This window comes from Xenopus laevis, chromosome 1L, assembly GCF_017654675.1.
Source record: "Xenopus laevis strain J_2021 chromosome 1L, Xenopus_laevis_v10.1, whole genome shotgun sequence".
NCBI lineage: Eukaryota > Metazoa > Chordata > Amphibia > Anura > Pipidae > Xenopus > Xenopus laevis.
The window spans coordinates 180,152,255-180,167,312 of NC_054371.1; the positions used below are offsets into that span (position 1 = coordinate 180,152,255).

The 15,058-nt window shown below is 39.0% G+C and overlaps 1 protein-coding gene across 1 annotated transcript in view; it reads left to right on the forward strand.

Annotated features, from left to right (window-relative positions):
• Positions 1-2,328: 2,328 nt before the first annotated feature.
• Positions 2,329-15,058, forward strand: part of kremen1.L (kringle containing transmembrane protein 1 L homeolog) — a 96,137-nt gene continuing 83,407 nt past the window's right edge. The window contains exon 1 of the mRNA XM_018263857.2: positions 2,329-2,749. Within this exon, the coding sequence (XP_018119346.1) occupies positions 2,671-2,749 (79 nt within the window). The 5' untranslated portion in view covers positions 2,329-2,670. The remainder of the gene's footprint in view (positions 2,750-15,058) is intronic.

Sequence of the window (15,058 nt, forward strand, 5' to 3'; positions counted from 1 at the left end):
GGCCATTTGGTAGCCCCTATGTAGAGGCTCTGTTTGGCAATACACCTGTTTTTTATACAACCAAAACTTGCCTCCAAGATTGGAATTCAAAGAAAAGCTCCTGCTTTGAGGCCACTAGGAGCAACATCAAAGGGGTTGGAGAGCAACATGTTGCTCATGAGCTACTGGTTTGGGATCACTGCTTTAACCTATTGATTCATGGCACTGGAGCTACAGCCTGGTCTGAAGGTGGTGGTAGCTCCAAGCTTCCTCTGCATCAATAGGTGCAACTGCACTTGATTCTGTACAGGTCACAGGAAGGACTGACCAGTGCCTAGAGCAGTGATCCCCAACCAGTAGCTCGTGAGCAACATGTTGCTCTCCAACCCCATGGATGTTGCTCCCAGTGGCCTCAAAGAAGGAGCTTATTTTTGAATTCCAGGTTTGGAGGCAAGTTTTGATTGTAAAAAAAACAGGTTTCCTGCCAAACAGAGCCTCAATGTATGTTGACAAACCTCATAGGGGCTTCTAAATGGCCAATCACAGCACTTATTTGGAACTCTAAGAATATATTTCGTGCTATCGTTGCTCCCCAATTCCTTTAACTACTTGATGTTGCTCACGGATTCAAAAGGTTGGGGATCCCTGGCCTAGAGCAACTATATAGAAGTGCAAATGTTGAACCAAGTAACTTTGCTGAATGGGGTTTAATTTTGTTGTAGCAGATGTCAATTAAATGTATCATTTTGAAAGTAAATGCTTGTATATGTACACATAATAGATGCTAATGCAAATATATTATCCGCTATGAAGTAGAGTCCTGCACGGAACCAATTTCTAAGACCCGGACCCGACCACGCAGCCCGCGGCGCGAACCGCAACCCCCATATTTACCCACTTTGATCCGCTACCCGACCCGGACCCGCAACTGCCTTATCCGCAACCCGACCCGCAACCCACCGCCCACCATCAAACAGGAAGTGATGTTGCTGAAAACCAAAGAAACATCATCAAAACTGGGTGGGGACAGAAACAAGTTTTGTAAAACTTTAAAAGGAGTAAAATATAGACGATATTACATAAAATAAGAAATTTAGATGAGACCTGCATCTCAACCCTCATCTATACTCGCACCTGAAAATCCTCCCCTCATTCCGCAGGGTGACCGCTTTTTTTGCGGGTACCCGGCCTGCTGTAGGACTCTACTTTGAAGCATTTCACTGCTCCAATATTGATGGCAACATGTATCAAATGCTATAAAATCCTGCACCATCTCTTTGGAGAAATGCTGGAGTAAACGCTTGTATTATTCGCGTTACATTGTATTGGACTATGGGATTGGACACAATAATCTGTGTATGAAGCCTGGTATGTCTGTTACTTGTAGAAGAAATCTACATATAAAAGCAAATATCCCCACATGGCAGTCAGTGGGAGCATTGCTGGGATCTCAAATAAAACTGTACTTTGCTGAGTCAGAGCCATTTTGGGAATATTTGGCCTGATGTGTGTCAGCAGATACAATCATAAATGCCTGACTCGTGAATCTAAATTAGGGATGCACCTAGGGTTGCCACCTTTTCCCCCAAAAAATTCCGGCTGGTGGGGGGCGGGCACAAAAAGGGGGTGTGACGTGATGTCAAAGGGGGCAGGGCTATGCCATAATGGGGCGGGACACGGCGCGAGCAGGAGAAGAACCGAAGGACAAGGTAAGTTTAAAGGGGATTGGGGGCTGGCCGAGGGGGTCTTTTTAAGGGTATTACAAATTTACCGGCAGCTACATTGCCGGTAAATTTGTAATACCGGTTCCGGCCTTGGCAGGTATTTTACCGGCTAGGCCGGTAAAATACCGGCCGGGTGGCAACCCTAGATGCACCGAATCCAGGATTCGGCCTTTTTCAGCAGAATTCAGATTCGGCCAAATCCTTCTGCCCGGCCGAACTGAATACTAATTTGCATATACAAATTAGGGGCGGGGAGGGAAATTGTGTGACATTTTGTCAGAAAACAAGGAAGTAAAAAATGGTTTCCTCATTCGGATTTCCTTTCACAAAGGATTCCGAATCCAAAAAAGTGGATTTGATGGATCCCTAATCTAAATATCCTGATATGTGAGGTGAGAGACTTCCTGGTTCATTTGTGTCACTAGGGCAGAGCCACAGAAGTGTATTGTTTAATAAACTTTACACAATAATAATCTTACACACGCGGACACGCCGCTTATTAGTTTTATTTGAGTTTCGGCCGTTTGCGTGGATGGAACCGGCGGTCAGTCACACAGAGCGGCGCTTTTCCCGCACATTCCTGTGACACGACTCTCTGCCGCCTTCTGTCAGTTCAGTCAGTGATATCGCTCCTTACTACAAGTCATTTTAAAAAAAAAAAAAAAAGAACGTGTCTCGCTTGTATGTATCCTGTCACATGATCGTGGTAATAGGATCCCTAACCCAGTCCCTTCAAGCCCGTCTGGTTATTTGGAAGTGACTGCAGTTGCCGTGAAACGTCTGTAGGGTTCCCCTTATCCTATACCCTCACTCTCATACAGCCCAGAATATAAGGCATCCCCGAAGCCCAGCCAGTCCCTCGTAGGAGCTGAGGAAATGAACAACCTGCTACATCCAGGGGGATCCTGTGCCTAAACCTGTCACTCCCCTCTTGCAGCCACATCTCCAGCTCAGCCCAGCCGGGGTGATGGATATTTGGACAATTTCAATGAGAATTCTGCTGCTCCCCTCAGCACTGGTGCTCTGCTCTGATCCCTTCCATTCTGGTGAGTGAAGCAGCAGCAGCAGCAACAGGGGAGTGGAGGGGTAACTAACTGACCGGCACAAGCTGTCTCCTGTCTGTCATTGGTGCAGCCGGATTTTAGGGGTAGAAGAGTATTAGACGGCACTATGCTTCGGGACTGCTGACTGGATTGGGGATAAGGGTAACTCAGGTTACTGTTTAGCAGAAAGACAAATGATAGGGATTCGTTTAATACGTGTTTGCCCTTAGCCGCCTCACGCTGCCCACAGGTTATATAATTGCGCGCAACTGCCACACTGCCTATTGGGGGTAACAATGCGCGACTGGCACCTCATTCAGGATCAGCCGACTGCTGACTTTTAACTGCTTGTATGTCCTCTCCTCATAACATTACTCTGAATTTAGAACTTAGAAAATGACAGAAATGGCAAGCTTATGGTGAAGTGGAATATTCCTTTCCAGGGTCCTACTGTACCTGTCTATAAAATAATATAATAGATCACGTGACGCCTGTGTGATCAACTCATGAAATACATGGCTCCTGGTATTTATTATGTTCTACTGCTCTGCTTTCCGCTGGATCATACCATAGAGGAAACTAAAATAATAGCCAACATGTCGTTTTAGTAGTACAGGTATGGGATCTGTTATCCGGAAACCCGTTATCCAGAGAGCTGCGAATAACGGAAAGGCAGTCTCCCCTAGACTCCATTATGATCATATAATCCACATTTTTTTAATATTTTTTGTAATAATAAAAAAGTAGCTTGTACCTGATCCCAACTCAAATATAAATGATCCTTATTGGAGTCAAAACCAGGGTTAATCTAATGTTTATATGATTTTCTAGTAGACGAATATGAAGATCTAAATTATGGAAAGATCCATTATCCGGAAAACCCCAGGTCCCAAGCATTCTGGATAACAGGTCCCTTACCTGTACATATATACATACATAAGTTATAACAGGTTGGACTTTTTTTCAGCCTCAGTTACAATGTTGTTGTGTTATCATATCCTGAAAGTGAAGTAACATTTATTTCTGCTGTTCTTGGGAAGTTTCCATATGCATGCTGTTTATATTTTCAATGCATATACAGGTGTGTGTTGTTGAGCTGCTCCCAGATGTCCCACAGATACAAGTGTCTGCATCAGAGTTGTGTGGGGCCATTATTGCTGCATTCCCAGGCTGGCCAGTGTCAGAGCTATGCTAGGTAAAGGTATACGGAATCTCCTTGTTTGTAGTATCATATCTTAGCTACACGGTGAGGACTACAAACAGAAAGGCTGCATTGCTGGGAGGATCGTGGGTCATTCTGCTCAAGCTTTTGCCCATTGAGTGCTGGTATTCTGGCATGCAGAATATGGGTTATTCATTTTGCAGTTCTTTTGCATAATTCAAATGATTTACATTCTGCTGACATGGAAAATACACCTGAGAACAGGAATAATGATTTATGTTCTAGAACAGGAATATTGGCTGTAATCTGATTTTTGCAACTGACAGCTGAGTAGTAGCAACAAATATACATCATCTTTATCGTTGTATGATGCCAATTATATATATCGCAGGATTTATCCGGTTTCCATTCACTGAGCAGCCCCCCCCATGCTTGTTATGTAACCCTTTGAATACCTGCAGTGTTATTACCTTCCCTGGCATCCACAAAGTGCAGAATATTATCAGCAATTGTGCGTTGATTGGTTAATGAACATGATATTAATGGAACTGGAGCAGTGATGGATTCAATTAAACGGATTGATCTGCTTTTAATTCTGAACTTTCATGTTGTATATGCAAATCTTAACCTTATTTATACAGGGTGAATTCTGCACGTGCCTGCGCCAGATTCTCCTTGTGCCTAGATTAAACCCAATGTCAGTAAAACACACATTTGCAATTAGCGCTGTACTTAGTAGTGATGGGTTAATCGCCAACATGTTTGTGGGTTTAGGGATGCTGGTTGGAGATTCCTGATTTATATACTAAAAAATATAATTTTGTATTTTATCAATATGCCTTCCCAGGGCAAAAGCTCTCTTTGCCCTACCCCTTTGGTGCTGGGTACGATCAGCATTTGCTGGGACTTTGCCCCATATTAGAATAGATATAAATGGTGTAATAATGTGCCACAAATACAATTTATAACATGTTTAATGGTGACGATCAACACCCCTTTTAAATATCTCTATGCTGAGAGCGAGCACATTAAGCTGATTACTGGCAGGTAGGCGATACAGGTATGGGATCTATTATCCAGAGTGCTTGGGACCTGGGTTTTTCCGGATAACAGATATTTATGTAATTTGGATATTCATACCTTAAATCTACTAGAAAATAATGAAAACATTTAATAAACCCAATAGGCTGGTTTTGCCTTCAATAAGGATTCATAATATATTAGTTTGGATCAAGTACAAGCTGCTATATTATTACTACAGAGAAAAAGGAAATTTGGATTATTTGGACATTCAATTCAATTTGGAGCTTTCTGGATAACAGGTTTTCTGGATGATGGATCCCATACCTGTACTCTTCTGTGCAGTAGGTCAGCTTTAAAAAAAAAAACCAAGACAAAACTTACTAAAGACAGGAAAGTTGAAATTAGGGACAGTTGTCAGTTATACAGCTTTTTATTTTTAGGTAAAAATCTACTATTGTGGTGTGGGTTGTAATTGGTTATAATTGATGCAGGATTATTTTTTTACAGTAGATATGATGCTTGAACAGAACAGAGCGTTGTTCTAATTACTTCCCAGTTATCAGTTGAAGTAATGTTCCTGTCTAGGCCGCATTCTTCTACTCGTGTGTAGTCTGACCACTTCATTCATTCTCTCTCACTTCATGAAGTGTGACAGCAAAACATTCTGACAGGACAGAGAAATATTTTGCTTGCAGCAAAGGGAGTGGAGAGGGTTTGTGTACAGAGGCGGATCTGGAGAATCTTTTCATTTTGCGCCAGCATTTGGCATTCTCTGCTCCATATTTTTCCACATTTGTCGAGGGTCAGGAAAGGGGGTTAAGCAAAGAGTTACAGCTGAGGAGTTTGATATGTTTAGCCTGCTTCTATAATCATGATCATTTATTCTTGTAATCTGCTTTCTATATACTAAAGTGACGTGATGCTCCCTTTTTCATTTTGTGCAGTTCATGCTTTTCAATAAGTGTGCAGTGCAGATGGTATAGGGGACAAGTCGCACCAGTAGGTCCTATTAGGTGAATGGTATGCACCTGTAACTTCAGGACATTGCTGCTCAGGACCAGACTTGCAATCTGTGGATTCTGGCAAATGCCAGATGGGCTGCAGTAAGATCCCATAGACAGTCACTATTCATTGGGCTAGTGAAGGCTTGTTTGGGCTTCTGTACTTAAAATGCCAAGGCCTGTATTGAATCCCAGTCCAGGCCTGTTGCTATTCCCTGTTGATACAGTTGATGCAAAATAGTTGTCCACAAATAGGTGAGTTAATATGGTAACCAAGGCAGGTGGTGCACCATGCATAGATCAAATTAGCTACCATATTTCCTATGACGTTACCTTCCCTATGATGATAACTTCTTAGTACCATTTGTGTATAGCAAATCCCACAGATGTGTCTTTGAGTATTCAGAATAAGACCCAGAACAGACGTGTCGGGTTTCCCCACCTCCTGAACATCAAATGTCCACTGGTATAACGTCTGATGGAAAACAGAAATAGAAAATCACCCTTGCATATACACCTGTACTGAGCACTGGCATGCAGCGTATACCATCTGGCATGCTGGGGAAAATGGTAATTAGCTTTCTGCTCAAAAACAGAATCTACAATGATCAAGGTTTTATACACAAATATAATAGAGATAATGGCAGCATAAGTAAGTCATCTTTCTTTATCTAGAAGTTTATTCTTCAAGTGCTTGTAGGCTGTTTAGATGGCCTCCATACATATATGTTTTCTTGGGAAACTATGCTTTTTTATCCAGAGGAAAAACAATTGCAAAATTGTTTTATGGTCTCTCTATAACCAAACTTCTGCAGAAGTTTCTTCTTTAAAGAAAACAATACACTTTGCATTTCAGAGTAATATGATATTAAAAAGACTTTATTTACTTCATAATATAAAAAAGAACAAAGCCTTAAAGTGGCCATACATCCATAGATCTGCTTATTTGATAAGGTCAAGAATGATCCACTGGGGCCAAACGATCGGGTCACTATGTCAGGGGTAAAGGACATTGGGAAGAGAAGAGTCCTTGCCTCAGCGGGATTTGAACCTGCCAAATCTTCCAGTAAGCCCATCAAAGGTCCCCATACCTGGGCCAGTAAGTTGCCAACCTGGGTCATTTGCGATTGTAGGCTGGCAAAAAAACGGACTTCACTCCAAAGTATGATGTGTCCATTGGCAGCTGTTATCAGCCCATGCCAATCTTTAGCCTTACGCATTTCAGGCCTAACAAACTAGAACAAGCTGATTGTTCCACCCACACTCTAGGTCCTCAAGGATATGCATCAGATGGGCTAAACACCACCTAGCATCACTAAAGCACTGTCATTTCTGGGATCTTATTGTCTCATATGTGTGAGATGCTCAAACAGTAGAATTTCATGGGGACAGCCCTTTGACTGGAGAGGTCTACTTGAAGGAATGAGATGTAAAATCTATGACTTATTTGTAGTAGTAAAATTACATTCAAATTAATAGGACATTGTAGGAGCAGCTGGGCTTATAAATCAATCCAACTGCACCCCATTTACATAATGTCTAACAGAGAACCAATATTTAACTCTGCACCTGCCCTCTTCTTCTTATAAAGAGCCCTGGCGTTACCCAAGGACTCACGGCTGTTTAGCTTGTTTGCCCATAGGGAAAAAATATCAGCTGGGTAACTTTGGTTAAGATATTTTGAAGGTTGTTTAGTGTTTAGTTGAAGGCCCTTATTTAGTATGGACCAGTCTTCTGTTTAACACACATATGTCATTATGGCAAGGGAACAAATCAGTGTTGTGAGGATCTCTTTAAAGGGGTGTTTGACCTTTAAGTTAACTTTTTGTATTTTATAGAATGGCTAATTCTAATCAGCTTTTCAACTGGTCTTAATTTTTTATTTTAGTTGTTGAATGATATGCCTTTTCTTATGACTCTTTCCAGCTTTCAAATGGGGGTCACTGACCTCATCTAAAAACAAATGCTGTTTAAGGCCACACATATATTGTTATTGGTACTTTTGATTATTAATCGTTCTCTTCAGTCCCTCTTCTTTTCATATTCCAATCTCTCATTCATATCAATGTATGGTACTTTGGACACTAGCAACCAGATTGGTGAAACTGCTGCTGCACAAAAAGCTAAATAACTCAAAAACCAAAGATGATAAAAAATTAAAACCAATTGCAAATTGTATCAGCATACCATCTACATCATACTAAAAGTTCATTTAAAGGTAAACACCCTCTTTAACTGTGACAGGGGACCAACAGCCTCTTCTTCTTCTAATTTACTGTAAGTTTCCTCAGAAACAAGTTCAGTTTAAGTTCTTTGTTGACTGCTTTAGCAATGTAGTACTCTGGGCGTTTTTTAGTCTATTGTTGTGCGCTGTGACATCATAAATGATTTGTACATTTCTCCGTTTTTTCCCTTTTTATCTTCCACCATTATAAACTTAACTAGGAATTCACTATCTAGTGTATCAATGGATGGCAAAGGCAGATTTGGTTTGCTAAAAACTGGATAACTGCGAATATTTTTTATTCACTCTGTTATTATCATCATTTATTTTATTTTTTATTATTACAAATCTTTAATTATGATAATCATCACTGGGTCTGCTAGAGTTTTGAATAATGTTTATTTGCTGGTGATACAGTTGCCAAAAGTTCAGGCAATGACTATATTTTTGTTTTCATAACCTCTGTTGGTAACGTGGTCACTACCTTGTTTTCCTAAGGTTTGTTTGTGTTGCACAAGAACTACTTTTCACTGGAGGACAATTACTTGTGGAATGTATCTGACACAAATCCAGATACTAAATATAAAAATGACAAGGTTGCAGTTCAGAGCCAAAAACCCAAAGAGGATGGACCCAAATGTTATGGAATGTTTTCTCCTAGATAGGAAAGGGACACTTGTTTAATTTGTACTGATGATGTAATAATGGCTGTGTCCAGAGGAATCACATAGAGCTGATACGGTAATAGTTGGCAGCTATCAATGAACAAGATTGAGCAGAAATCAGTCATCAGGTTTTGCTGCAACTATTCTTCCCAAACAGACTTGTGATCCACAACAATAGTTAAAATACTTGTTGCCCAGATGGGAAATATATAAGAAAACCATTACAGTAAAAATATGTGACATGATTGTTAGTTTATAAATAAATGTAAGATTATGAGTTTTTCATGGGAAATGTTTGCAGAAGGGAAAGTATGTTTCCTTTATATTCCAGTTTGTAACTAAAAACAGTGCATGGTTACTAGGGTAAGTGCAACCCAAGCAACCAGATAATAGTTTCAATCGTAAACCTTAAAAGAAAAAGTAAATAATAAATAACAAGAATAATGTTTTTCATATCGAGCACTGCATTTCTTTCACAGATTTATACGGTGTTTGACTGAAGGAAGATATTGGATATGTGACCTGCTTATTGACATGAATTTGTTTTTACATTGAATCCCAAGGAAGAATTGGAACCCTCCAATAGTGTTTGTGTTTGGAGGCATCCAAGGCAATGGATAAAAAAATGCTATTGCCCTCATTATGTCCTGGAAGTGATGATAACATCTAAATAATGTTTTAAAAGGTGGTGCCACCATAGTGATGTTAATTAAAGGTAATAGAGGAATGTGCCTGGGAGATGATTAATTCGTAACATTTTGACCATTAGGTGGCTCTGTTTCATTATAGTTTATAGCCAAAATGCTTTACTGAACACATTAAGAAATATAAACTAAAAAGCTCAAGTTATAATAAAGGATATACTTCCCCTTTAAAAATCTACACTTCTGTATTTCAGAAAAGTGACAGAAAAGGCAACAATTCTAGGCCATCATCAAATTTTTATATGACACTAATGATATGCTTTATGCAGTGTACTCACAGGCAGATTACATGCCCTTTGGTAATTATTCTGCCCTAACAAACACAGCACTGGTCATACACTCATGTACACATTAATTGGAAATGCATGGGAAATGTTTGGCTGTGTGAATTTGTTAAGTGATTAGTGTGAATTAGCAGCAAACAAGCTTACAGTAGAATGTGGTTGGGCTCAGATCTCTTCTCCCAGACACAGTAGAGCATAGAACAGATTCTCTTTCACTTTATTTGCGTGTCTATGAGTGATAGGCCCCTGTAGCAGAAGCTTTTTAGTCTAATTTCACTTGTGATTCTCCATTGGTGAAAAAAAACCTCTAGCTCCCATTGACTTACACGAGAAAACTGCAAATGTAAGTGCTTTATTTTTTGGTGAGTGTTTCAGACAGAAGAACATAAACTGGGGCCTGTTTATCAAAGGTTGGATTTTAGTGGCATGACATTCATAGTTTAAGGGCTGAACTCCGCGGGCGTCTTTTATTGGTTCGTGTCTGAACGACATAGCGCAGATGATAAATCGGATGTAGGCGCATGCGTGAAAATATAATGGGACTGAACGAAAAGCAGCAAGTAAAAATAACACGATAAGACATTAGATGAAGACACAGCTTTCTGCGTTCACAACCGACAGTCGTGTAGTGTTGGATAGAATGAAGGTTTTACCTGTGTTTTTCGTTCATTATATATTCACGTGTGCGACTACATCAGATTTGTGACGACAGACGTCCGTGGAGTTCAGCCCTTAAACTACGAATGTCATGACATATGTTAATAAATCCAAATAAAAAATGTATGAACGGAAAATTCCACTGAACGACGTGCCAAAAAATTACGAAAACCTCTAAAAATTCGAGTTTTCGGACAATCCGAAAACCTCTAAAAGTCTGAATTGATTTTAAATGGTCCAATAGGATCAGTGCAGCTCCCGTTGACTTCAATAGGACCTCAACAACTTTTATGTCGTGAAATTTTGTATTGGCGGTTTTCGTGGTTTTTTCACTTAATAAATCTCAAAATGGCAGAGTTTTTTTTTAAAAAGAGAAACAACAATTTTTTGAGATTTGTAGAAAAAAAATTAAAATTCATTCGTTAGTAAATGGTCCCCCAAGTGTGTCAACAGCCTTAAGGAACACACTTACATTAAGATAATGTTTATAAGTATATTATACAATGTTAAGGTTCCACATGACACTCTATACCCCTGCCCCGCCAGCAGCTACCTTATCTGCTGTCATTCCTGCTACAAAGTGAACTGGAATTTCTATATTTCCCAGCAATATCAGTGTTAGGAATACTGTCCCATGAGACGGTTGTAACTGACACTGCTCTAAATAGTAAGATGGAGTTGAACCTCCTGTAAAAGTAATAAGCAGGGGATATTTTTATTACATATCGCTGACCAGAATACAAGTACAGCAGAGGACTCTTGGGCTTACAGCTTGTCTCATAGTTAGTCAACTCTCATTATATTACATCATATTTTTAGCAGGTTCATCTCCAAGCTTGTGAGTATGAAAACACCTCAACCCATCGGTGAAGATTTAGCACCATAATAGTGAAATGATGTAATTTTTGTCTATTATGCTTCATCCGTGGCTGATTGCATCTGTTGGCCCATCAGGTGCTAATCTCTCGATGCTGCAGACTGTGAAATATCACGGAATCTGAGGTTTCCAAGAAACAGAACATTTGTTAGGTGCCTTGCAGATCTGCCTTCATCTGCAGGTGCTCTACTAAGAGGCTGCTGGGACATTGGCCAAAGGAATGTTGTTGTTTTTATTGACAGTGTCACGGGCAAAGTATCAAGGGGAAGGTATCGGACAGGAAAAAACAAACATAATTACACGCTCTTGGATAGCGGTGGTTTTATATAAATATATCCAGATCTACAGTATATATGCGTTTACACATTATATACAGACCATCGTCGTGCTGTATAAACGGATCTGTACTTATGTATACAACGTCATAAACTCCTCCAATATATACAGCGCTGGTTGCATCTGTTTTTATTGGTCCCCTTTGAAAAAAGATCATTACTTTTAAGAACTAAAAATAAAATATTTGATTCGAAGGATATCTTTACAATTATATACTTGGGAAATAGTGACTATGATAATCAATAGTCTCTTTCCACTCCCTAAAATGCCATGGCATTAAGTTGTTCTGTGAACTTAATATTTTGTATTCGACCCGCAAACAAGAAATATTTGTGTCAAGATGTGAAGGTTTCTTTTTATTCAGTTATTCCATCTGAGAAAGAAGGCTGTATAAGATGATTCTATTGATTATTTTTGTTGTTATGATGGGTCCATCTTTAAAGGTGCTGCATCATAAAATGATGTTACACGTTTGATCAGAAAGACCCGAGATGTGAAATGAGTGGGTCTTGTCGAGCTTAAAGTGGCCACAGGACATTGTTGCACTAATTGTTAGTGTTTGTATGTAACCACACTAATTTAATTATATAAAACAAAACAGATAGACTATTATCATTCTGATTCTGATGAATATTTCATACAAATAGAGAAAGGGCAACTCCAGGACATAATTACTGTATTAGACTGATAAAACAGTAGCAATGATACATGTTAATTTCATTTTAAATCAGATTTTAAAATTTTATCGGGCATCTCAAAGTATGTGAATGTACATCAAAGGTATCTGAAAAGCATGCATTCCCCTAAATACAAACGGCTGTATTTATGTTCATTGTGGTCTTTATTAATTTGTTTAATTTTTATGAACTTTTACATGGGACTCTGAATTGTACACACTGATGGTGTGCCAGAAGTCATTTTCAATGTAGATCAGTTTCCCAACTTGACGCCGTATCTCTAAACTTTATATAGGACAACTAGAGCTGATGATGTACAGGGAGAAACACAATCTTAGTGCAGTTGACTAAGCAATGGGCACAGTATTTATATTCGGCTTATTTACCAGATCGTTGATTCTGTTATTATTATCCTTTATCTATGTAGCACCAACACATTTTATGCAGTATTTTACAGTGATTGTTTATCCCATCAGTCCTTGCCTCTTGCAGCTTGCACTAAGGTCCATATTTGTTATTCGCAACCCACCTATTCTTAATCTGCCCCAATGTTTCCCCACCATTTTAGTAAACACTCCCAACCCCCTAGTGATATCAGAGATGGGCAGATGGGTGCATCTCCGACCTGCACATTTAGTAGTTTGGTTCTGTAGCTTTTAGTTTGGCCTGCTCCCTACTAGTCCTTATCACATTCCCTCAATGGGGGTCAGTTTCATCAGGTGCCAGTGACTCTGCTTGTATATTTTTGGAGTGTTGGATTAAACCAGAGTACCAGCAAGCCCTCTGTGCATCCTACTTATGTGTATTTTCTGGAACCAAACCAGTACATATCAACAATTACATGTAGTAACAAGAAACATATAAATGTCCATTACATATTTTCCAGCAGCTAAACCTCTTAAAACACATAGATACTTTATGGATATTTAATATCAGCATCTAGTATGAGTGTTATGTCTGATTACATCATGCCAGAGGATGCAAATAACAGACAAACAGGTGTCATTAGTGCCGGAAGAAACAGATTGGAAGCCTAAAGAAACAGATTGTTAAGAATTATAAGAGCAGAATGAATCTGACTATAAATCACTGTGTTTTGGCACATCTTAGGAAGATAAATAAAGCTATTGGCTAGGGCGGATCTACTATATTGCAGCTTGGTGCAAAGATTTCTTGGTGCAGGTATAACAGACTCAATGACCTTTACGGTGTCCTTAATTCTTGCCTTTTTAATGTTGGCTTATGATTCAGATCAAGGCTGCACCCTCTTTCATGCACAACCATTCCTTTAAAGGAGATGTCCTCCCAAAAAGTATATATTGCATAGTGAATGAAATTGTAATTCTGAACAACATTCGTTCATTACAGATATTCAGTGGTTTCAAAGTTATTGTAAATGTAATTGCAAGTAACATCAGTATTTGTTTATTCCTTTCTCATCTTTGCATCTGACTCTTCGAGCAACAGACCTTTCTCCACCAGGTCTGTTAATCAGCTGGCTTTTCCTACATGGTTTCAGGAGCCAGAATTAGCAACAGCCAGATACTTTCAATAGCAAATATATTTACAAATAATTTTGAAAACATTGAAAACGACCTCCTTGTTAATTGTTATCTCACTAATTGTTATGAGAACAGGCGGATATTTTAGGACCTGAGCCTTGGTTTTGAAAAATATTTATATTCATCCTTAATCGATTAAATTAAGTGAAAAAAAGCCTAAGGACATTGGGTTACACTGTAGATGTGTATGAAAATAGGAAAGGCAGTAAAAAACATTTTATATCCAATATAAGAGCTGCAAATTAGCTGATAATGTGCTATTTAGTGCTACCCATACTTAGGATCTGGTTTCCAGAGACATCCAGTATTTAAATAGCTGCTGTATTGTGCATATGAGAAGAAGCACTTACTATAACCAAAGAGTTTGTCGAAAATGGAGCAATTTCATTTATGTGCTGTTCCATTGTGGGTTTTAATTTCCATATACAGCCAATATAGCCTCTTTGGGTTGTTGCAGAAATACACAGACACAGATTAGAATAGAAATGCTACTATAAGGCTTTTTTATTTTAAGTGTTTCCTACAATATGATATAATACCATTTGTTTGAACCTAGTGATAGACATTATTCAATCAACGTACAGGTGTGGGACTTGTTATCCAGAATGCTCGGGACCTATGGTTTCGGATCTTTCAGTAATTCGGATCTTTATACCTCAAGTCTACTAGAAAATCATGTAAACATTAAATAAACTCAATAGACTGGTTTTGCTTCCAATGAGGATTAATTATATCTTAGTTTGGATCAAGTACAAGATACTGTTTTATTATTACAGATAAAGGAAAATAATAATAATATGGGGTCTATGGGAGACTGCCTTTCCGTAATTCGGAGACTTTCCATAATAACAGATCCCATATCTGTAATACACAAAATGTAAATGTTTAATTAAGATGGGATGATATTGGGACCAACCCCAATATAAAGGGAACATTACTATTTGGTCCATCAGAGAACAAGGCTATGCATACCTCGACTTGAATGAAGGCGGCTTAATCTTCAGGGGGAAAAAATGTGTTTTTGTTTTGCTAATAGTGATGTGACCTATAAGTGGTTTGGGCTGACAGATAGTATAGACGGTTTCAAAATAAGTGTTAGGTGTCCTAGTCTATAAGAAAACACAAGGTTCACTTTCCATT